This window comes from Numida meleagris, chromosome 4 (assembly GCF_002078875.1).
Source record: "Numida meleagris isolate 19003 breed g44 Domestic line chromosome 4, NumMel1.0, whole genome shotgun sequence".
Lineage (NCBI taxonomy): Eukaryota > Metazoa > Chordata > Aves > Galliformes > Numididae > Numida > Numida meleagris.
In genome coordinates this window covers 88,619,599-88,644,598 of record NC_034412.1, presented here as the reverse complement: position 1 = coordinate 88,644,598, position 25,000 = coordinate 88,619,599, and the positions used below count along the sequence as shown (strand labels likewise).

Sequence of the window (25,000 nt, the reverse complement as noted above, 5' to 3'; positions counted from 1 at the left end):
CTGAGCACGGCCACGATTATAAACATCAGGAGGGCAGTGTTGTGGATGTAATACTGGTTTCTGTCTGACTAGCTCAGAACAAGAAATAAGCAGGTGCTCTTTGATTACTTGTAAATAATAAAGCAAGCATTTGGTTTGCTAAACAAATGGCTTTTAGATGCTTACAAACCATCTGTGTTCAGCTGCCTAACACCCACACACGAAACAGGAACTGAAGGATTGTGTTTATGTGTCAAGGGCTTGCAAAGAAGCATAAAAATAAAATAAAAAAATCTCTTAACGGGGATTTAGTCATTCTAAATTAATGCAAAAAATTAATGCTGGAGTCTACTGACCTGATAGTGCCATTACACCAGGGTAACGGCATGCTGGCAAGAGCACTGGGAGTTGGTGATCTCACAGCACATGGAGCTGATTTTTAAATATGTGTTGGATTAATTTATTCTTCAACCCTTCAATTTGATGCTGTGAGCACAGCTGGCTTTTTGTTTTGCTTTGTTTTCCCTTTTACAGTCTTGTATATTTTCCCTTGCCTCACAAGGCTGCATTGAGAGTTTACACTTTAATCTCAGTAGCCTCTGGTTATAACACTTGATCCAGAGGAAGCTGCAAAGTCGACAAAGTGTATTTATTCTAAATTATTCATTTGTAGAGGCAACCTTAAAGCCAAACTGTGATGCAAATATGTCATAAAAAAAAAAAAAAAGAAAACCCCATCAATTTAATAAACAGTAAGCATTCCAAAATGTTCTGGGCTGTGAGGTGGATGGGGGTCTCTCTGTTGCCTTCTGCTCTTGGCATCTACAGGAATAAGCAACTAATTTTCATCTATTTCTAACAGAAAAACAGCAAATTTGTCTTAATGCCACCCTCACAAACATAAATAAATGCAGTGTCACCCTGCTTGAGATCACAAGTCTGAGTTCTGTTGTGCCCTGAGCGCTGGCAAAGTAGAAGATAAGTGAGAAGTATAAGGAGCAGGAAATTATTGAGAAATACTATCATCTGAGGATTTTTCTTCGCAAACTGCTGGACATTCATATTTAATAGAATCATAGAGTCACAGAATGGCTTAGGTTGGAAGAGACCTTAAAGATCATCCAGTTCCAACTCTCTACCATGGGCTGGTTGCCCCCCACCAGCTCAGGCTGCCCAGGGCCCCATCCAACCTGGCCTTAAGCACTTCTGGGGGTGGGACAACCACAACCCCTCTGTGCAGCCTATGCCAGTGCCTCACCACTTTCTGAGTAAAGAATTTCTGCCTAACATCTAACCTAAATCTCCCCTCTTCTAGTTTAAAACCATTCCCCCTTGTCCTATCACTACTAGACCGTGTAAAAAGCCAGTCCCCTTCCTGCTTATAAGCTCCCTTCAAGTACTGGAAGGCCTCAATGAGTCCTTTACTTGTTTTCCATTGAATTTATCTGAATTCTGTAAAACTTCATGCTGTGAAAAGAAGTTCCAGAATTTAAATAGTTATGAGGAAAAACAGTATTTTCTATTGTTAGCTTAAAACCTACTCGCTGATAGTTTTATTTCTATCCCCTTTGTACTGTGAGTAACAAAGATTAATTGTAACTTCTATGATTTTGCAGGTACCTATTTATCTGCCCATTATTTGTCTCTTTTTTCAGATGATGGGGTCCTTGTCAGGGCTCAAAGTCATTATTCACTGCTCTTACAACTTCCTTGCAAACAGTCATAATAGGTATGGACAAGCCCTTCTTATAATGGTCATGCAGTTCCTGGTAAACTGTGAGCTGACTTTAAAAAAAAATTAATTAAACAAAATGAGAGGTGAAAAATGTAACGTAGAAGATGTGTATAACAAAGGAGATCTATATACAAAAGACAGGTTCTAATATAGATTTCTATTTTTTTGTAATAATGCTGTATTTTCTGGCCGTTAAAGAAGAAACCTTCAGTACTAAAGAAAGACATGCCATTTAAAAAATGTTCTATGCATATGATTTCAGGAAAGGAAATTAGATATTTCACCAAAAGTCCCTCCCCACACAGATACTGTTTTAATCTATGAAAGTGCCCGTTTTTAATTAACCTTGATTCATAATAATTGCGCTTAAAAATGCACTTGTAAATTTTCAGAAAAAACAGATTTTGTATTAAGAGAGTAACTGTGTTCACTTTGGAGACAGAGCTCTTGATGAGAGAGCCTGAATCCAAGTTTTAAGTGAAAATTCATAATTAGTTATGAGTAGCAGTGGTGATCTTATTGTACAGGGAAAGTAACAGATAGGGTTCAGAGTCATCCACTCTGGCAGTGATAAGAAGTGACAACTCAGAGGCTTGTGAGGGTGATATTTCATCTGTGGTCCAAACTGGTGTAGAGAGTGGAGAGGGAATTGTGAATGTTTGAGGGGGAAATGTTTAACTTCAGATATGTTTAGCTTCATTGGAGTCAGTAACCCCATTTCTGGGGTAACATGGAGTTTGTGCTTTGGTATTGTTTTTGGGTGTGGGTTGTTCGTTAAATTGGGAGTCTCATTTGCATTTTTAAGTTTATTCTTGATTTATTGGCAAGCATGTTAGTGGCATATTTTTGTTCTCTTTAACTAGCTGCCAAGCCTTTTCCTAAAACACTTACAGATATCTTTGTTGTGCCACTGCTGACCGGAGAAATAACTTGGAATCATATGTAGGTAATTAAGGTGGGTTTCATAAAGCATATTTCAATATTTTTTTCGGGCTTTAACTATTTTTTGGATGCATAATTGCTTTAGTCATTGGGTGATAAAATATTTTTTGCTAGCTGGGGTTTATTTCTGTTTTTTGTTGTTGTATTAGTACTTAGCAATAATTCAGGTTCTTGTGGAGCTACTTATGAAATTTAGGTAGCCGGATAATGGATGAGTTGTGGCAGATTTGTGTGCTTGTCATGCTTAAACAAAAGATGAAGTAGAAAACAGAGCCATGGAAAGCCTATTTGGACTTGTGTCACAATGGTTGTGGGTTGCACCAGATGCTAGATTTAAAAGTAGAATTGTGGAACAGAATTGTAGAATGGCTTAGGTTGGAAGGGGCCTCAAAGATCATCCAGTTCCAACCCCCTGCCATGGACTGGTGGTCACCCACCGTATCCAGTTGCCCAGAACCCCATTCAATCAATCCTTGAGCACCTCCAGGGATGGGGCACCCACAAAGGTTTTATTGTTTATTACTGTTTTTTTTTTTTAATTGGGAGGTCTGCAGAGCCTTGTTTGAGGCTTTTTGGATTAAGATTTAGGTATCAACATTGTTTTTGCTAGTAGTGTGGTCACAATGAAATATGAAGTTTTTAAGGGTATTTATGAAAAACCCTTATGTTTTCCAGTCCTTTTTTCTCTTTTGGCTTGCAGGTTATGGGTAACAGAACTAGAGAGACAACATAGCTTTAAAGAAAGTATGAGTTGCAATGCTAATTGTGGAAGTTTTATGGTTATATAAGGAGATGTGTTGTTTTATGTCAGAAGTAGGCTGAAGAATTTTAGAAAAGTAAGATGACAAGATAGATGAGTATATAATTATATACAGGAAGAACTCTCGGCCACATCTTTGAGTAACTGGGGGAGTGAGGCAATAAAAGAAGTCAAAAAAAGACAGCAAGCCCACCCTCCTAGTGGTTATTTTACTGAAATAGTGTGTTTGCAGATTTCTGCTAAGGAGGTATATTTGTAAAGGAAATTTAGCTCTGGATGCTGGAGGAAAAGTTTTGAATCTTTTCTTCTGAGAGTATAGTGATAATGATTTTAAACTGAGACAGGGGAGATGTAGGTTAGATATTAGGAAGAAGTTTTTCACTGAGAGGGTGGTGATGCACTGGAACATGTTGCCTGGGGAGGTTGTGGATGCCCCATCCCTGGAGGCATTCAAGGCCAGGCTGGATGTGGCTCTGGGCAGCCTCGTCTAGTGGTTGGCGACCCTGCACTCAGCAGGGGGGTTGAGACTAGATGATCTTTGAGGTCCTTTTCAACCCAGGCCATTCTATGATTCTCTGATTCTATGATGATGAAAACTTTTTGCTTTTTGTTTACCAGTGGTATTCTATAATCTACCAGAATGCTTTCAGATTAGTGTTTAATTTTTTATTTTCTAGGATCTCAAAGGATAATTGTTATTAAAAGGGTGAAGTATAATGATAAGGTCAGTTGGCTTATAAGGATAAGTGAGTATTCAATCAATTGATGGCCCACTGAGGTTGAATCAGTAGATCTGATACTTACTGCTTCAGGAGCTTTGCACATGATGCTGGGGATTTGTGTGCTGTTTGCATGTATGGAGCAGTGGTATTAGTAATAAAACTAGGACAGAAAAAAATAAGGTTAGTATTCCTTTACAGTTGTGGGCGAGTGGAATAGCAAATAAGCATCATCATCATTTTTTTATATGGTTTGGTGTGGTTTGGAGAGGTGACCAGATGCTTTGCAGTGGTAAAGTTTTATGGGTCCCTGAGAAACTGCACAAAGTTAGGGCAAGGTTTACTAAGGCAAGGGTAATGAAGAGGAAGCCTAGGGCACTGATGCAGAAATAGAAAAGGTGAGTTGGATTTTCATCAGATTTTGAATTATTTCCTAAAAAGTTGCTAGAGACAGTTTAATGGAGAAAAACTAGGTTTAGTAGGCTAAGATCTGAAATGGCAAATAGTAGGAAGAATTAGAAGATGACGAAGCGCATGTGCGTGATATCGTCAAATGAGAATTCACCTCTGTTTCACTGCACTAAGATACGTAGCAGATAGTGGACAGAAGATTTGCAAAAAAAGTAGGTTCAAAAAATATTTGTAAGGCATCATTTATGGAGGTGATAGATGTGAACAGTGAAACAGTGGCTACTCTGATGTCATAGGTTTCTTTCCAGTCAGGAGTTGTAATAAAGATCTTGGCTGGTATAGAGAAAAATACAAGCAAATAAAGGAGCACCATTTGCATGGAGGTTGTGGATTAGTCATTTACAGTGGACATAGCAAATCGGGGCTAGAGAGGAGAAAGCTAACACGCTATACTGCTATACTGTATAAGAAAAATTAATATGATTGAGCCATAAGGTGAACACCAGACAATAGGCAAAAATTTCTCCAGTCAGACAGGAATATGTTGGAGATCTTAATTTTTATAAAGAAATATGGTGGGTTTTTTTTCCCCCAGATGTTTGTGGGCACTGAAGTTTCTCTGGTACCTTCTTTGTGCCTGTGTTGGTGCCTTTTTTGATGACAACTCTTTGTTTTTAACCTTAGTATAAATTAATATGATTAATGTTAGCAGTTGATAATTACATTCGTTACAACGTCTCTGACTTGGCAGTGGTGTTAGTTATTGGGTGATGATTAATTTAAGGATATTAACATGCTTTTGATCCTATTTTTGATTTTCTGAGGACAGGACGGTGGTATCAGTTAATTATATTCTACAGAGGGTGCGTGTTCTCTTGAAAATGTGAGGGGACTTACACCCTTTGATCCAAGTAATGTGTTATGCTATATAATTGTCAATTAGGGAGGCCTTTGAGGGGAAGATGCAGTAGGCTTGTGGTACATCTCAGAAGCTTTTAGCTCACCCCGAGTTACTCCAGAAATCTCCACTGCAGCATTTGCCCTTTCCCATTGCCTACTTTCTTCCACCAGGCCACCCTTGGATCTTCAGGTTCTTCAAAGACTCTCCTCTCATTACTGGCTCTCTAATGAGCACCTGCTCCCCCAGTGGTCATCAGTAAGTGCCAGAGAGTCTGGTTCTTTTTCTGTTTTGGAGTTTATAGATTTCTGGATTTAACCCTTTATATAAAAGGATTCAGCTTACTCAGAAGGTAGATTTGTACATTAGGTTTTATAACAGAAAAACAGATCAGCTCTTCAGTTTTGTCTCAGTTGATCTAGAGTGTTTGCAAGTGCAAGATTACAAAGATTTGTTGGAAGAGAAATATTTTAAATAATAAGTCCAGCTGCAGCAAGTGGTGTGTGCAATCCTTAAGTTAGGATGCAGCTTAAAAAGATCTTTCACACTATATAAATCACTCTGTTTTTCCAGCCCTAAAACCATTCCTCTTTTACGTGGTGAGTTTCTATTATATTTAATTCATTACAAAGAGCTGCCAATTTTCCCACATTTTTTTCATTGTTTTTGGCTTAGAGAGATTGTGTATGTTTCACAATCAGGCCACAGTTTCATTGGTTATATTTCAGTGTTATGTGCTGTCAGACTGTAGGTTTTATTGCTATTCAACAAATGGGAAAGTAGCACATAATGTGAATCAATTATTTGTTATAAATTTCTTATATGTATTATCTGCTGTTGTATTAAATCATAAGCCCACAATAAAAATATTGAGATCTGGGTAAATACTGTAGAGATGGCAGAATTATACAGAAATATATCTATGTATAAATATAACTTCCTTATATTTCTGTTGTAGTTTGTATTCATTAATAACCGAGATCTGAAAGTGAGAGTAGGTGCTGTTATCTCACTTTCAGGGACAGGGATAAGTGCATGGCAATGAGAAGCAGTTTGCATCAAGCCAGGGATAGTCCAGCATGGTGTTTGCTTCACTTCCCACAGTAGTGTTCACCCTACTGCTCTCAAAACACCTGAGGGTTTTTCCATGCAATGAAGAGAGGAAGTCTGTAAGAGCAATGTCTATGGATGATGATGCCTTTGTGCCGCGTATGTATTTATCCTGGAAGCTCACAGCTACCCACAACAGGTAGACCTAGGTAGACCAAGGAAAGACAGGGACATCTGCAGGCATGCAGTGAGTCTGAGACATATGCAGAGACCTAAAGCTTCACTGTTCATTGGTATTTATATTTATTGTTAATAGATGAAGCCTGAAATTGAAATATAAATTGATAGACATAGAAGAAAGGCTTCAGATAGGTATGAATACTCTGTCTTGTGAACAACCTGCTGTCTAGTGAGAGCTGAAGAGCTTGTTCTGACCTGTGCAGGGCATACATTTGGCACTGAAACAGGAGCGGGCATATGCTCCAGGAAGGCTCTGGATATAAGATGGCCTCTTAATTCCACCAAGGTTTGCTTTTGGTTATAGTTTTCTGAAGATCTTTTCCATCTGGATAACTGATAATTAAGTCACTGAGAAAGACATCTTGTTAGAGCAAGTTCAAGCAGAGAGGAGGCTTTTGTCTTTGTCCTCTTGCCCCTCTCCCTTTCTGTCATAAGTTAATAAGAGCAGTACAGTGAAGAAACTCATCTAACATTGTATTTAATAAAAGCATCATGGGTTTGTCAGGGATAAAACAAAGCATTAGTGAATGAAATGGTTACCTAAAACTATTCTGCCCCAGCATTAGGGCCATTAGAGAAAAAAGTATTAACAGAATGTAACAGCATAGGCAAAATCTGTAAAGAAAATACAGTTGAAGCTCAAAGACATTAGGAAAATTTCTGATGAGATATTCGGGGAAAACATCTGAAAGTTGCATTGTTTTCTGCAGAAAGACTTCCAAAAGAAACTTACTGAAATGTTCAGGTATGTAACTACAGAACTACGTGAAGCAAAGTCTGTTGACCAAAAGACCTTGTCAAATATTTTCAAGTAGTTACCAATAAGAACTTGTTGAATAACTGCTATTTCAGGTTGCTTTTAATTTTAAGACCTAAAACTGCTTCTTAATGGAAAATTTAAAAGAAAAGAATTGCAGTGACGTGCTGATAAAATATGGCATCAGAACACAAGAGTGTTTTATGTGAGTTATTTAAATCTCTTGGATTTTCAGAATAAAACAACTGGAAATTCTTTTAAAATTTCAATGATTTTCAGAAAATAAACAATCAGTGGTGGCAGTGGCACAGGACTGCAGCATAAGTCAGACCTATTCTTTCATCAAAGCAAAGTTTCATCTGAAGCTCCAGGCCATTTCTACTCTAATGCTGATTGGCAGTACCACAAGGAAGTGAATGAACAAGAAAAATACCTATGTTATGCCCTCAGTTCCTTTCTTCCACATAAGAAAATAAATGTATTTCAGAGTTATGAGAAGCTGAAGAAACTACAAAGAATTCAGAGTGAACAATTTCCAGACAGAATAATCCATTAAGAAGTGCTGAAAACAGACGAACTACACACTGCTTATAACAGAGGAAAAGGAGACTTTTCAGTGCTGCAATGGTTAAAAAAAAAAAGGAGAAAAAGATCTGTAGGACTGCTGTAGTTACAGAGATTATTTTTTGAGAGTTGTTTTTCCTGAATTATAGAGAAAAGACGTATTAGTCTTTGGATATATTTCTTGCTGGCCTTAGATTCTTAATGAGATGCTCTTTAATAGCTGTGATGAGGGTGCCGCGGTAGTAATGCAAGCCAGTAAAGCGAGGAAACAACAACTCTGTTAACCCAGATGCCTCTCCTCAAGATGTGAGATTAAGTTACTTTACTTGTGCCAGAAATACCTCTTTGAAAACAAAACACAAACAAAAAACAGACTAAGAGATACTACTGTTCCTCTCAACAAGTGCAATATGTAATGCAAACTTCTTGGAGAAGAAAACGTGGCAGATGATTTAGAAAGGAGCCGAATTCTTCTAATTATAATCTTTTGGCAGCTTTAGTGATGACTGGCAGATATGCAAAAACAGAGGTGCATTGGAATTTTAGCCTGACAAGGTTGAGCACAACTTGTAAACACCATCTGCAAGATGTCCAAACCATCGGTGTTGCAGAATATGGCCATGGTTCTGCAGCGAAACAGAATCTTGTTTCATCCTCATAAAAGCAGGCAACTCTAAATCATTTCTGAATGTAATAAATATGCTACAAATAAAAACAGCACCTGGCATTTCTCTGGATAAGTGAAAGAATTTTGCATGCAGCAAGATCGTAGCATTTTCATGACAGTTTCAGGCAAACAAAGCAGCTTAACTTGCATCTTGCCCAGAAAATAAATGGCAGGGTTGCCAAGAAATGGTTGCTATTGCTAGCAATACAAATGGAAAACAAAATCTATTCTGTGAGATCTGAGTTTATGGTTGTTAAAATATTTCTCTGATTTAATGAATTTTTCTCAGTTATTGATATAAAAGGACTTTGATTTAAGGGGTGGTGGGGAGGAGGAATTGCAGTCTCACTGTCTCAGGTGTGTCTGCCCGGTTAAGATAGAAAGCTAATTTTACAAACTACATATTTCTCTGATAACTCAAGTTAAAGTCTTACATCAAACTTCTTGACCCCCAGCTCCCATATTTATGCTATATACTTGCTTGTGGTTTTGAGCGCTGTTGCTGTACTGATGACTTAAGAATAATTGACATCAGCAGTTCTCTGCTGCAGTTCACCATTTCAGTGCTGCTTGTACGCCTTGGTTCATGTGTCACCATGTTCAGTCAAAATAACAGATATTTGGTAATAGTTGCCTGTATTGTGTGCTGTGATTGATCATCCTCACAGTGTGTTTTTCAACACTCAAGCAATACTATGATGCTATACATTTCAGTTCATTTATAAGTTTAGAAGATTCCACCAGTCTTGCAGATGTCAAGAATAAGTCATACTGGCGTGGCTGGGAAAAGAAACCCTCTGAGGCTTGGTCACAATTAATCCTCTTTGTACATTAGATGGTTTTGTGTTTCCTTTGCAGTACTCTGAGCCATGTTTTGAGGTGTAGACTTTCTGCTCAGTATAGCTATTTGCATAGAAATGCATCTCCATATGCTTTTCAGCCAGAATGCTGGTATGTGCTGTTGATAGATCTTGGCAGCTGAGTGTGTCAGACCTATCTGAAGAAATATCCCATGTGCAGGTGACAAAGAAATGGAGTTTGAATATGAAAATTCAACTTACTTGTTTCATTTTTGTAAATTTGATGTTTGAAGTATGTATCTACATATATATACACATACATATGGGTATGGTAAGTATATCTATATGGGTATGTACAAGGCCATAAAGAGAAGTATTTTCCAAAATTAGTCCTTTTAAGCATTTGCTGGCAGGGCAGGATTGTTTTCACTAGTTTACAACACAGGCAGCTATCTGATCTTGTTGACTTACATTCCCTTTATTGTCAAATGAGATTCAGTCAGCATAGTCAAGAATGTATGTCAAGGTTCATCTTCACCTTGAAAAACGTCATCTCAGACAGGCTAGATCAGTTTGGTGCTAGTAATGCCTGTATCTCTTAATTGACTAAAATGGGAGTCTCCATTGATGAGCTCAGCTGTTTCTAAAATTAGACAAGATAATTCCCAGACAAAATTAGACAAGATTATTCCCTATACTGTTGATTTTGCTGCAGATTGCTGACTAAAATCCTCCATATGCAACAAAAATGTTAGATCTAATTCTCTGCCTGTATAATAGTTTTTTTTTGTGCACATATAAAATGAGGCTTTTTTAGAAGTCTTAACTGCTTTTCAAAACTTAAAGTCCTCATCTGTAAAAAGAAATTCTTTTGAAAGGCAAAAGGCACTACAGGGTTGGGCCCACTGCCTCTCATCTGGGACCTCAGCTGCAAAACAAGTATTTAACAGATAATTAGCACCAAATCTCCTACTCCTTGACAGTTCCTAGTCATCATTGCTATCGTGGCAATGGCACCGAGTACAGAGGCACGGCCAAGAGGACCATTTCTGGACACAGCTGCTTGCCATGGAATTCGGACTTACTCTACCGAGAGCTTCACGTTGACAGCGTTGAGGAAGCAATACAGCTAGGCTTGGGGCCCTTCTCTTACTGCAGGTGAGGAAGTTTGCCCTGTGATTATAAAACAAGAGGTGGATGGATATATTGTGGGAGCAGATTTGGAAGCGAGAAGGGGTAGGAATATCAAAGCAGGTGCCACCTTTGTCTTGGAAAAACTAGGTTGGCTTAGCGGCCTGATACGGGGGTTGAAAGACAAGGTCTGGTAGGTAGTGTAGATCAACATGTGGTTCTGCCAAGAAGCTTAAGCACAGTCTAATGTTGGAAAATCCTGATCCTTTTTTTCCTGGATTTTTTGAATGAGACCATACAAAAGAAAACTGCTCAAAAATGACTATCCAAAAGGAGAAAGAAATGCATTATACAAATTGAATGGTTAAGTTCTTATTTCAAATTATGATATTGTGGAATTTTTGATAGTAAGGAAAATATTTTAAAAGTGGAAAAAATCAGAGCCACTGTGTTTCGGTAATGCTAAGATGTATTGTCAAATTTCTTTCAAAGAAAAATGACTGCAAAATAAAGTTTTGGTATTTCAACTTTGATCAGACCACATGTATGATAAACTATGTTTCCACTTGAGTTTTGTGTTCAGCTCAAATGAAACTTCTTTTTATGGCTTTCTTCTGTCACTTTATGTTCCCCTTGTCTCTGAGTTCTTCATGAGGCCAATGGATATCCATAAATAGAATAAACGTTTCTAGTAGAGGCAGTCCTAAAGCTGAGAATCTTAGGTACTTCTCCATGAACTATTGGCAAGTTGTTTGTTGTTAAAAAGCATGCATGCATACTCAAAGTAGCTCTTCTTCTCTATCAAAAACAAACTAACAAACAATTACTATTTTCCCCTCCCCCCCGCCGAATCCAAATTGGCTTGCTTTCAAAGGCTTGGAATGGATTCACTTAAGTATGAAATTTACGGTGTCCCAGTACACCATGGCAATTTATTGGGCATGTATTTTGTACTTTGATAAATCCCGATCCCTTCAATTTGCGTCATTTAAGCACAATATTCACTTGCAGATTTCAAAAGCAAATAATAAAGTGGTATAGAAGCTGATGTGTTAATGTTCTGTAAAGCTGAGAAAAAAGCTTTTCACTTCTTTTTGTCAGCTTGTTATAATTTCTGGGGATATCTCTGCTGCACTATATAACCCTTCAGATATCTTCTTCTTCAAATAGTCTAATTTAGAAACGTTGGTGGAAGATGACTCAACCTGTGTTGCTTCTTCAGTTCTGAAAATTTGAAAGTGCTTTAATCCTTTTTGAATAGCAGTCAGATTTAAAAAAAATTGATGAATCTTAAAATAATGGATAATACTTTTGATAAATCCAGCTGAAATTAGAATTACTGTTTATCCAAAGTCCTGAATTATCTTGTCTATTTTTATTGGCCTACTCAAGATCTTTCTGAGTCTTTGAAGTTCTATGCTCTTGGAGGACTAAACTGGTCAAATTTCTGCTTACTTGTGCAGCATAGATAGATAAAGGCAATTCTGCTGTACCATGGAGAAATTCTAATGAAATCAACACCAAACCTGTTAAATATCAGAGTAATAAAAGACTAAATTGATTCTGATATTGCCTTTTGAGGAATGTAATATTGTCGTGAAGTAGTCTCTCATTTCCTCAGACTCTCTCCAGGGAGTGTGAACTTGAGTATCTCAAATTAGTTTTTACTAGCTATTCTTGTTATGGAATTTCTATGAATCTACCTGTGGTGGAATTTCCTCACTTAAAAAAATAATCTAAAAGAGGAATCTCTCCCATGGGACTTAGTCCTGAAAATAGCTCAGCTGATATCTGTTGAAGCACTTCAGTGTAGGCTGTGTTTAAACCAAGTGAACATGCTCATGCATCTGAATACTTGCAGGCAAATTCTACAGATGTTTAGTCATGTTTCTGCATTTTAGGTCCTAATAAGCTTTATTTTTGGCTAGCATTAAGCATAAAGAACCCTACTGAATAGTTACTCACCCATTTAGATGTTAGCAGGTTCTTCAGTATTTTCTTAGATGGCTCCAAACCCAACAATTCTATCAGTCCTCTGCATGGCACAATAGGAAAAAAAAAGAAAACATCTGGGAAGCTTGGAATAACAGTGTGGTTAATGCATTTAATTTATTCTCCCCTGAATTAATTAGAAATCCTGACGAAGATGAGAAGCCATGGTGTTACGTCATGAAGGACAACAGTTTGTCTTGGGAATACTGTAACATTCCATCTTGTGGTACGTGAAAGATCTCTTAAAACCTATGCTATGAATTAATGAAGAAAGATTTATTGACACTAGAAAAAGCTTTCACTGTATCATTTTGAATGTTCTGCTGTTCCCAGGAATATTGAATGTTTTACTGTTTGCAGTAAATCAAGAGACAACAAGCTTATTTTGCATTATTATTTTGAAGTAGTGTTATGGCTGATGATTTTTGTCATGCAATATTGTATATCAGCAGTGTCACGCTACTGCTTTCCACTACAGTCATTCCAACGTGAACAGACTTTCTGCTGAAACATGAAAGGCATCAGTAATAAATAATGTTTTTTAACAAATTGTCATTTCTCAGTGCAGCAGGCTCAAGTGGTGAGTGGCCCCCTGTGAGCAAATAGAGGACTGTAGTCGTATGACACAGTATATAATTCTGAAAACTAAAGATGTTGTTCCTCCTCTAAATTAATATTAAACTGTTGTTAATATTAAAGCTGACCTTTAGAACAGAGCTTTAATCTGAAAAGTCAATTAATCATGTCATCCTTCTATTCTCCATTTATGGTTCCAACACTTTGTGATTGATGACATTAACATAAGCATAGTAGTCCTTGCTGCTGGAATGGCCAAGCTCAGTCCAGAATCCGTCCATGATGATGTGTTCTTTAGAAATCACATGATTTACAGTCTGATGCCATTTACCTTTATATCTTAGCAAGCAGGGAAAGGAGGCCACCAGTTCCAGAAGATATTGACACTTTTGCAGTTGCCAGAAGGCCATGTGGGAGAAGACACAAAAAAAGAACTTTTGTGAGACCCAGGATTATTGGAGGATCTTCATCTTTGCCTGGATCTCATCCCTGGACAGCAGCTATATATATTGGAGAGAGTTTCTGTGCTGGAACTCTCATTCAGACTTGCTGGGTTGTGTCAGCAGCACACTGCTTTGCTAACAGGTAAACTCACAGCCATAGGTGTGATAGTAGGTCCTCTCCTCCTCGCTGCCACCGTGTTCTTGTGAGTCACAACAAAACTGAATTGAAACAAGTGAGAAGGAAGATGAGATTACAAAAAGACAAATGTTTCAAATGGAGTTGCTGATAATCTGAGTGCAGCACATGGGTTGACAAATAGCATGGACTCCAGTATTCCTTAAGGAGTCTCAAAGATGCTAAATGGACTGACAAAAGGAGTAAGGTAGTGCTGAGTGTCAGGAGGGCAGGACATGGAATGGGAGCTTGCATGTGCAGGTATCTGCAGGAGAATATAAGTGTTTATTTTCTCACCTACCTTTTTGCAAGTGCATGCCTGCTTTGAAGTGTAACAGAGATGAATATGTTCATTGCTATGTTTTTGTTCAAAAAGGCTGAAAGAGTCAAGCAGTGATTTTTTTTTTTTTTTTTTGGCCTCCAGCTGCAGGTCACCAGGGAAAAGATTGTCTGTAGGATACCCTTACTTTATTCTAAATACTTAATTTTCCACAAATGCTGAACACTTTTTCTGATTTCAGTTTGACCATGTAGATGGTAAAAATATTACATCATTTCATACTCATTGTTCCTTTGCATAGTAAAGGAGCCAAGAGAAACAGAAAACCTTGTGCCAGAATGCATACACTGATAGTTTGTAGACCTAATAATACTGTTATGAATGCTGTACTGAAGCAGCATTTGGAGCTTGAGCCACAATGCATTTGTTTTTCAAATGTTGTGAAATAGCTACTAACTTTGGCAGCTATTCAGGACATTTCCACCCACTTCCAGCTGGTGGTTTGTTACATACAGATTTTCCATAATTACTGCATTGTAATTTGCACTGTTCTGTATGTTCAGTACTTCTAAGTTAGCCACAATTTCAACTGCTTTCCACTAGGCGACAATAGATCCTTGTGGAGCTAACTTGGTAGTTTTTTTTTCTTTTCCTTTTCTGTAGCCTCTCCCTTTTTATTTCTTCTCCTCAATGAATCACCTGTATGTCACAATGAAACTATTTAGTGCTTTTAAAATCTTTTTAAAATACTATCCTGGGAAATGAGCTTCCACTCTGTTTTATGTTCCCAAAATCTGATTCTCAAAGGGACTGGTTTACTTTTGCAAGGATGTTGAGAAAGTCCTGGCCTTACGTATTGACTGAATAATGGTTTTTTTTCTTGCTTTCCAGTTTCAAAAATAGTAAACTTTAAGCTCTGTTAACCATGCACATAATAATTGTTGCAGGGTAGCTGCCTGTTCTCTATGCTTCAATTAGTCAGAATCTCTCTCCACCAAGTACACTGCTGTTTGTGATTGTTTTGTGCTCAGTATCAGAGCAGAATTCACAGTGTTTTATATCTGACAGCCACCAGGGATGCACAGAATCACAGTTGGGGAAACTTTGTAATGGTACTTACCACGCTGGATCTGTACACGATGCCTGATAGGTATTTTCTGCTCCTGCACTGTATAACTAAACATCTGAGGTCTTCCATGTTAAGGACTCTCACTAGCTCAACTTATTGTAGACTTAGGCACATGCAAATCAAGTTGGTTTTAAAGCAAGACTGAAATTTGAATTCTATTGCTTTCAAAGCTAGAGAAGTTATTGTCTTTCCAGACTCTTCCTCATTATTCCCAAGTTTCCCTTTCTTCCCAACTTTTGTACTGGTCCTTATTAGTTCTCTGTCCTAAGACACTGGATATGAGGAAACAGTCATCTTCTTAAAGTAAGCAACCAAGAAGATGGCATGAATTACAAAAACTATACTCTGAGTGAGATTTTCCCCATTAGATCAGTGTGTTTTTGGGACCTTCCTCCCCAGATTGTTTTTGATTCTAGACAACAGATGAAACATCGATCAATCTAATCTCAGGGAAGAAGTGGTGATAGCTATGAAGCAGAATCTGTCAAAATGCTCCTCAGTTGTCAGTTTGCCAACACCTCTAAAATCTTGATCCACACCTGTAATATTCTTAGGAGCCAGAGAAATGATATGTCCACCACTGACTTGTGTCTTGTTTCTTCCTCAGTAATTGTGGTACTCATTTAACAATTCTGGTCAAGACTGGCACAACAAGAAGTACTTGCAGACCCTGAAGATGCTTGTTGGCCAGACAAGAGGTGGTCAGCAGTGCCTATGGCTTGTCTTTTCTTTCCTGTACACATAACGTGGGGAACAAATGAGAAGTTAGAAACAAGCACACACCTGCAGGGATATGATCTTACTGGCATCGTGGAGAACTAGGGGTATGGCTCTTATTATATGAGCCAGCAATGTATGCTTGCAGCCCAGAAAGCCAACTATATCTTGGACTGCATCAAAAGAGTGGTGAGCAGCAGGGCAAGGGAGATGACTCTTCTGTTCTGCTCTGATCTCATGAGGCCCTATCTGGAGTACTGCATCCAGATTTGGGGTTCTCAGCACAAGAAAGACGTTGGAGTGGGTGCAGAGGAGGACCAAGAGGATGACCATTGAGGGCTGGAGCACCTCTCTTATGAGGACAGGCTGATCTGGGATTGTTCAGACTGGAGAAGAATCTGGATTCAGGGAGACCTCATAGTGTCCTTCCAGTACCTAAAAGAGGCCTACAGGAAAGCTGGAGAGGGACTTTTTGTCAAGGAACGTAGTGATAAGACAAGGGGTAGTGGTTTTAAATGAAAAGATTAGATTAGATACTCAGAGGAAATTCTTCAATATGAGGGTGGTGAGGCACTGGTACAGCTGCCCAGAGAAGCTGTGAATGTCCCATCAAGTATTCAAGGCCAGGTTGGATGGGGCCTGGGGCAACCTGATCTAGTAGGAGATGACCCTGCCAATGGCTGGGGATTGGAGCTAAAAAGTCTAAAAGCTAAAAGTGATCTTTAGGATCACTTTTAACCCAAACCATTCTATGATTCTATGACTGTGATTCTGTCAAGAAGGAACAGCCTTTAATTAGGCTAATAATGGCCCACAGAGTATGGAACTCACTGTAACTTTAGTCAGCTTTCTCCTGGCCCACAGTAGGTAAGAAGACTGGGTGACAGGTCAAGGCATTGTGAGAGGATAAATAATGGACATTTTGGGGATCTGAATTTATTAACAATTCATGGTGCACATAGCCATTGGAAACTGGTTTTCATTTGTGCTTCTGAATACAGAAATATTTGTTCTCTCCTTTGTATTACAGTCCTCAAAAATCCACTATTAAAGTTGTTCTTGGTCAGCACTTCTTTAATAGAACAACTGATGTAACACAAACATTTGAAATAGAGAAATACATCTTACATCCTCAGTATTCGGTGTTCAGCCCTACTGAACATGATATTGGTGAGTATTTTTCTTCTTGCAGTTTTATTTCCTGTTTAGTTGACTTAGTTCCAAGTTTAGCTATTGATCTGTTGAAAACTGCTTTCATAGTGGAAAAATAATAGACATTAAGAGAGGCTTTTGAGAAAAGAGAGTTCTTATCTCTACGAGGGAAATAAGAGCATCTGAAATCTAGACAAATTCAGATAAGAAATAAATTGTGAGTTTTAAATAATTATGGTAATTAGCCTTTGGAGCAATTTACCTTGATGTATGGCAGATTCATCATCACTTCAAGTCTTCGCGTGATTACGCGTTTTTTTTCAGCTCTACCAGAAACTGTGGGCTTGATGCAGGAATTACATGGTAAAATTTTATTGTCTGTATTGTATATAGAGCATCTGACTAGATGAATATAATAGCCCTATCTGCCCTGAAAAATCGATGTTACTAAGGATCATTCTTTACACTAAGGAGAGAGTTTTAAAAATCAGCTGTCTTATCAGTCAAAAGTTAAACGCCCTTCTGATTGACCTTATAATATTAGTCAGAATGACAATAGAAGAGAAACTTGCTTCTTACTTTCTGATCTGCTTTTATGGAAGTTGGCATACCTCCCTGGGGCAGTAAGCTGTGTGAGCACTTTGTCTATGAAACTATTTAATAGTCTGGCATCAGGGATAACTTAGGTCAGGGATGTACGGGCTTTTTTGCTCCCAGATGGTGAATATTTTCCACTATGTAGCAAAAAGCATTTAGATTCTGTGTTGGTGGGAACTCTGTCAGAGCATACCAAGAAATGAACTTGTTGAGGGGCATTGCTCTGCTCTGAAATATCCTGGATTACTCTGAAATTTGGCATAAAAATTTGGCATACAGCTCATGTGCAGTGTCCAAATTTAGGGCCGTCTGGAGATGGAATTCCTAAGATGTGCCCCACTGCAAACAAACAAGCAGGCAGAAATTTGTGGGAAATACATGTGGGCATGTTCTCCCTTACCAGTGACTTCTCCTCATGTGGCAGAAGATTTATTTGGTGCTGAAAATGCATTTTTAAAAGAAACAAGCTACCACATGAACGTTTGTTGGAAAATGTGGAGGATTTAGAAACAGATAGAATCAGTGGGAGAGAAGAGGAGGGTGAGGAAGACCAAGCTGCTCAATATTGGAGCAATCTGTGTGGACTCATTGGCCTGTGAGATACTGTTATGTATTCCACAAAAGCCAAAAGATGTAGACCGCAGAGAAATGAAATTGTACAGTTGGATCTCTTGCTTTACACACAGCTGTGTTCAGAAAACCTGCAGCCTCTGAAAGCTGTGATATGAAGTTTTAATAGGTATAGCCATGATACCTCAGCTCTGTCCTCTTTGAGTGGTGTGCTCAAACCCAGCACACTGCCCTTCTTACACCAAACACAACCTCAGCCTATGGCTCGTCACAGAAGGTTAGCTGCAGGAAAAGCAAAGTTTCTGTTACTTTTGGCATCCAGTTTCACTGTTGAACTCACGATGCTGCACAGCTCCATATTTGTGCTGTTTTCAGCCTCATGAGGGGAGAGAAAAAGTTGCGTAGGCTGTGTAATTCTCAAAAGCTTTCAGAAGCTTGGTTTTGAAATAGCCTCATTTTCTAGTCCTTAGTTTTCAAAAATTTGAATTTTGCTGAACTCAGTGATAACAAAGAGCATGAAATACATCAGCTCTTGCAGTAATTAATTTTTTTTAATCAAAATGGAATTAGGCAGGTGGCCAGACTTTCAGAAGCAGCGAGCACTTGCACATCCCACTTATTTCAGCTGAAAGTTGTGGATATGTCACTGTTATTTAACTTTAGGGTGGGAGGAGGCATGTATTTTCTGTCTTCCCCCTTCTCTACAAAAGCAATGAAGAAAAATCTGTTCAGTGAGTGCAGCATAAAATAAATATTCCCACAAGAGGAGTAGGTGAATATTTCAGCCTTCAATTTAATGTGAAATCAGGTGCTGTTGAAATGAGTCTGTCTGTCTTTGATTGAAATATCTTAATTAAGAGAGGCTTAGGGGATAATTAAAGTTGTATCTGAGACCCACTGCTGCCAATCCTATCAAAAAAAGGGAACAGACACTTTATTCCTACTGTATTTTCTATTCTGCAGCTTTGATTAAGCTGAAGAAGAATGGCCAACGTTGTGCTGTCAAGTCCCAGTTTGTTCAGCCCATCTGCTTGCCGGAAAGTAATACAGTTTTCCCTGATCAGTTCAAATGTCAGATTTCTGGATGGGGACACAAGCACGAGAGTAAGTGAAATGACAGAGCTGGTGTCTGTGGAAAACACTGATGAAAACTAAACAAAATGCTCAAGGATATGTTGCACAACTGGTAGTCTTCTAAAACATTTTCCAAGGGACTTTTTATGGGATTACCTACCTTTAGATGTTTGTATCATTTACATCTGAAATAGTCATCCCATGCTTTCCTTATAGCACCTGAAATTTGGTGAGTGGTTCACATGAACAAGGAATCGGGGGAATGAGGGGAGCCTGGAGCAAGTAGCTTAGCTGTAGGTGCCAAGAACTGTTAAGTGAGTCTTACTCCAGGTTTCTCAAGGCAGGTACTAAAGACTGCAAACCAAACACAGTCCGTTTACTGATCTGTGATGGAGGCGATCTTTAGCTTCACCATGCAGGAAACCTTGGAAACATCTACTGGAAAAGGCTAGAGGGGCTTTGGGCTAGGAAGGGTTTACATTCAGTTTAAGAAAAGTGAAAAGGAAATGCTTCAGGACCGTGAGATGCTTCAGGAATTTCAGGATTGTGAGGCTGTGGTCATGCTGGCTTGATGAGGAGATAGCAAAATCCTATGTAGATAGGTGAAGGATGGGGGACCTGGCCTCCTCATATTCATAAGAAACTCTGTATGAGCAAAGGTTGTCTTAATCTAACTGTGTGATTTAAAAACAAAAAGAGTTTCTACAGCCTGTGGTAAATTTATGATTTAAAATCACATCAGGAAAGAGGAGAAGACTAGAGTGCTGGGGAAGTGTTCCCAGGTCCCTAGGAAATGAGACCAAAGTGTATTGATACTTGGGCATGAAATACTGCTATTTTAGTGGACGTGGACTCTGACTGCAGAAGTAGGAAATGATCTGATCACTAAGAAAAACTGTTATCTTTTGAAGAGATCCACAACATGACGTGTTAAGTTTGTTTATATGTTGTATCTTGTATTGAGTTTCCATGTTATGCTATTTGCATTTTGTAAAAATTACTTTTTTTCCTCTCTGGGAATTTTTTTAAAGATATAACTGGTTATTCAGATGTACTGCAAGAAACACTGATTCCAATTATTCCTGAGGAGAAGTGCAGAAGCCCTGAAATTTATGGAACAGAAATCAGTGAAAATATGTTCTGTGCTGGCTACTTTGACAGCAAATCTGATGCTTGTCAGGTAATGTTGTGAGTCATCTCCAGACAAAGAATATAAATGTGTATAATTGGAAGAAATGTTGCAGTGTTACAGTGCTTACTTTTGACATTACAGTCATCCTAAAGAAAAGAAATGTTCCTAAAATATATATATATACTTATGTGACTGCACTGTTTGTTCCTATGTTATTTTTTTAACCTATTAATGTCAATTACATTTTACAAAGGACCAAAAAAAAAAAAACAAAAAAAACCCCTGTTCATGGTGCTATATTTCTCTTACCTTTATAAAAGCCAGTGGCTATACAGTAGAGGGGAGCTGCCTAAGCTGCTGGCTGAATGAGATGGCACTGTGATGGCAGGGGCTTGCTGGCCAGCTGGCAGATAAGTCAAATCCCCAAGCTGCTGCCTCTTACTAAATGGAAACAAGAATACCTGCGTAGGAGGTGGGGAACAGTGATGGGGTTTGGAGGAGAAAGGATCTGAGGTTATTACAGTGGATAGGTTTTAGAGGTGTAGGGTAATAGTCCATTAGGAAAAGTTTCATGACTTCCATTCTTCATGGAAGGACTTCAAATTCTTTCTATATTTTGTCTCTTTTTGAGTTATGTCATGCTCTGGCCCTTGAAAAAAGTGTACAGAGTTGTTGTAGTGATTGATGAGACTTGTGTGAAACTAAGGTTCAGGTTATTTCTTAGATAAGGCTTCAGATTTTATCTTCTGTTCATTTTGATGGGGTTATGCTCTGTTAGAATAATTTTTGGCAACAGGCAGCACGTAGCTGATACTTGGAAGTGACAGTCTGTAAAGCAAAGAATATCATGTATACTGTGTGCTGGAACCACTATAGAGATCATTAACATGTCCAAAGAGGAAAAAGAAAGTGGAGGGATGAAGAAAGGGGCTGCACAAAGACAAATGGTCTGAAGAGAGTTATGTAGTCTGAGAAACAGTGCATTGATACTGAAATTACAGTCTGTGAGACGAGATGGGTAGACATAAGCAAAGTTCTGAGAAAGTAAATTAATCTCAGGTGCAAGACTTCATTTATCACAGGAATCTTCTAACAGAAAGGCAACACAATTTTCCTTCCTACTTTTCTCTGAAAGTATTTTCTTTTTCAAACAGGAAAAAATCTCTTTCTGCTTAGTCTCAGATAACTGGAGGGGTGGCTCCTTTCGCTGGTACCAAGTAATTAAATACAACAGATGCAAAATTGGGTATACACCACAAAATTATAGCATCATGAGGTCATGGGGGAAAATGTGTATGTGTGCAACACCTTTCTCTGAAATTTTTTATAATCTCTGATGGCTGCAGTACACAATAGTACAATGTAGTGTAAACGTCAAAGACTTGCTTATTCCCACTAAAAGAGGCCCCAATCATCCATACTCTTCAGTATATGTCTGAATCCAGAAGAATTTCAAAAACACTTCCAAAGAATATCTGATATTTTGATGCCCCTGTTTAATGTGGCATTAGAAATAAAAACCAACAAATCAAACCCATCGTGTTCAATGTATGATAGAAAAAAGTTTCCTACAATTAAATTTCAGTGGACAATTTCTTCCATATATATATATATATATATATTCTAAGTCTGGATCTTATCTGTAAACTGTTTTTCCAATGATTTTCTGTCAAATTAAATAATCTTTCCTCACTTACACACAGGGAGATTCTGGTGGACCTCTGGCCTGTGAGAAAAATGAAATCTCCTACCTCTATGGAATTATCAGCTGGGGAGATGGCTGTGGCAGAGTCAACAAGCCTGGAGTATATACAAGAGTAACAAACTATGTAAACTGGATCAATGAGAGAATAGCCCCTCGAAAAACTAGTTGAACATTTAAGTATGATATCATTTCAAGCAGGGTCCAGGAGTCTTTTGGTTTCATTAAAGTGGCATAAATATTTTATTGTAAGCTAGTATGAGAAGTATTTTGGTAATTCTTAGAAATTCCAAACCAGACCACTAAAAATAGTCTTCATCCCTCTGATATCAGTAACTCTGAGCTGCACATTTAGGGCTGTGGATAGCTCAACATATGAGACTGTCTTTATTTGCCTTAATAAAACTAACGCATCGAGACACAGTGTATCAACATCTACAGCAGTTTATCTGCGTGGTGGATTACATGAAAATAATTATTTAAAAGTTTCTGGTGGAACTGTCATCCTCCAAAGCAACCTGTAACAATGTTGATCTGGTTTTCTCAGATAAGTTAACAAAATAAAAAATGAGGGGCACCAAAAAGGAAGTTATCTTTCCTTCAGAAGTGATTTCTTTAAAGTTTAGTTTGAGAGATGACAGCAGATTAATATAGGTGAAGATGCTCTTCAGCTAACTGCAGTAATCTAGTTCTGGGAAGAGAACAGAAGATTTAGGGTTTGATTCAAAACGTGTAAGCATATTCTTATGTTGCAACAAAAATAGAAATAGAAACATGCTTCAGAGCTCTGCTGAATTTGGGGTACAATTTTCCAGCAAAGTTAATGCAACATCTGCTGAAAGCACAAAGCTTATTGCTGAAAAAATGTTGAAAGTCGGTGGGTATGATTGTTGATCAACACATTAGGGCCTGTTGCAGACTGTCAGCTGCTCCTCACCCTGAGGATAGCAGTGCAAATATTTCACCTTGTTTGGAAAATGTCTAAGCCTCTCTTAAATTTGGCAGTGTTTTGAAGATGCCTTAGATTTTGTACTAACAAGTTATTTAACTGTTTAGATAAGACAGAAAGGAGGGTTCTCCTTTCTGATATTTAAAGATATTTAAACTGCATTGCTGGAGGAGCAGCTTGACATTTTCCTTCAGAATCAGTGGTAATTATAAACCATGTGCATTGCTGATATGGTCTGTAGCATTATTATAAGAACAGTCAAAGAAATTATTACAATATATAGCTGTGCAGTTGGCTGTGTTAGCAAAAAGGCTGAAAATGATTCAGCATAAAACAAAAATAAGAGATAATTACAACTTTCTTAGTACAGGGACTTTTAGCCATGTCAGATGTGTACATCTGGATCTGTTGATGTGAAATGTTTTTCTTCTCTAACAGTGAACATTTTAGGTGTTTCAAGCAAAGCTATTCTTTAAGATGTAGAAAGATAAAGTGGTGCTTGGATACTCAGATATGTCTTTTGTTTTATAATACTGGCAGTGTCCTCATGGATTTCTTAGTCATGGTGAATGACCTCTTCAGTTAAAATAAACTTTGTAAGGAAGAATATCCAAAATCTGAATTTGTGTAAGTACAGAGATACAACAGTACTTATCCAGATAGATGATATAAACTGCAATTCCATGAATCTATGATAAATAAAAACATTTACCCTCTGTCTCTTAGTGTGTTGTATATATAGTTACAACTATATATTTGAATAGTTGTGTAGGTTTTTTACAAGTTGAGAGCTGGTAGAAAAAGGAACAACACTTCTCTGTGCCAGGAGGCATCTGAAAAGCTCTGCATAAGAATCATGTTGAGCTGGTGGTCCTCCCAGTTTTATACAAGTGTCATGCAAAATTTCCAGTAGACAGGTGTAAGAGTGGAAAAAAAGAAACTGAGTCACAAAGCTTGGATAAGATTTTCAGCTATAAATACTGTGAATATTAAGATCAAAGTCTTGAGTTCCTGATTCCAAAACGATCTGAAGACTATTGTTGTCTGAGTTTGCTTCCTGGCCATTTGCAGTATGAGTCTGGCTTTCTTAACACTGTGAAATGAATGTGACTGATTAACAAGACTAACTGTACCTACTGATGAAGGAGGACTATCAGCTTGAAGGAACTATTTACTTTTCTTTGGAAGTGATTCATTTGGAACAGGTTTCAACACATCTATACCTGTTCTGTGACCTTTTGTTTTCACTTTGAAATTGATATCCATCCACACTATGCAAGATTTTAACCTGGTAGTTTTGTTTTGTATGTATTCTCTGTCTTCTCTTGCTGTAAAGATGGTGGCTGTTTGATAAGAAAGGTGGTAGAATGGTGTTTCTGACAATTTGTACAGAGATTTTAAACTCTTATTTTCAAAATGCATGCTGTTTCTAGAAATATGTAGCAAAAGTAGTATAATCAATAAGTAGTATTTCTAAAAAAACACATTGACTGTTTCACTTGCAAACCTTCAATTTTCTGTACTTACTAGCCTAAATGATAAATCTTCATTGAACTGTCATACTTCGAATTCACCGCACTGAATTAGTGGCTTTCAAAGTGGCTTGTTTCTTTATTTGTTGGCATTGCATTGATTTGATGGTGATTTCATGATCTGAGTCTCTGCCACGTGTTGAATAGCACTACATTAAATCCACAGTCTCAGACTGGGGTGGCAAGCAAATGCCCAGGGTTACTAAAAGGTCCGTGCCTTAGCTCTCACACCTCTGAGAACGTTGGTCACATTCCTATGGGCGCTCCAGCACCTCCTGTCTTTCTCTTGAGCGTTTCCCAATGGAAATGTTTCCTCTATTCTGCCCG

At 38.1% G+C, this 25,000-nt stretch overlaps 1 protein-coding gene across 1 annotated transcript in view; it reads left to right on the top strand.

Moving 5' to 3' along the window:
- Positions 1-23,861, top strand: part of HGFAC (HGF activator) — a 42,165-nt gene extending 18,304 nt beyond the window's left edge. Inside the window, exons 8-14 of the mRNA XM_021396106.1 lie at positions 10,506-10,680; positions 12,786-12,871; positions 13,566-13,806; positions 16,996-17,135; positions 19,248-19,388; positions 20,390-20,538; positions 22,194-23,861. Of these exons, the coding sequence (XP_021251781.1) occupies positions 10,506-10,680; positions 12,786-12,871; positions 13,566-13,806; positions 16,996-17,135; positions 19,248-19,388; positions 20,390-20,538; positions 22,194-22,364 (1,103 nt within the window). The 3' untranslated portion in view covers positions 22,365-23,861. The remainder of the gene's footprint in view (positions 1-10,505; positions 10,681-12,785; positions 12,872-13,565; positions 13,807-16,995; positions 17,136-19,247; positions 19,389-20,389; positions 20,539-22,193) is intronic.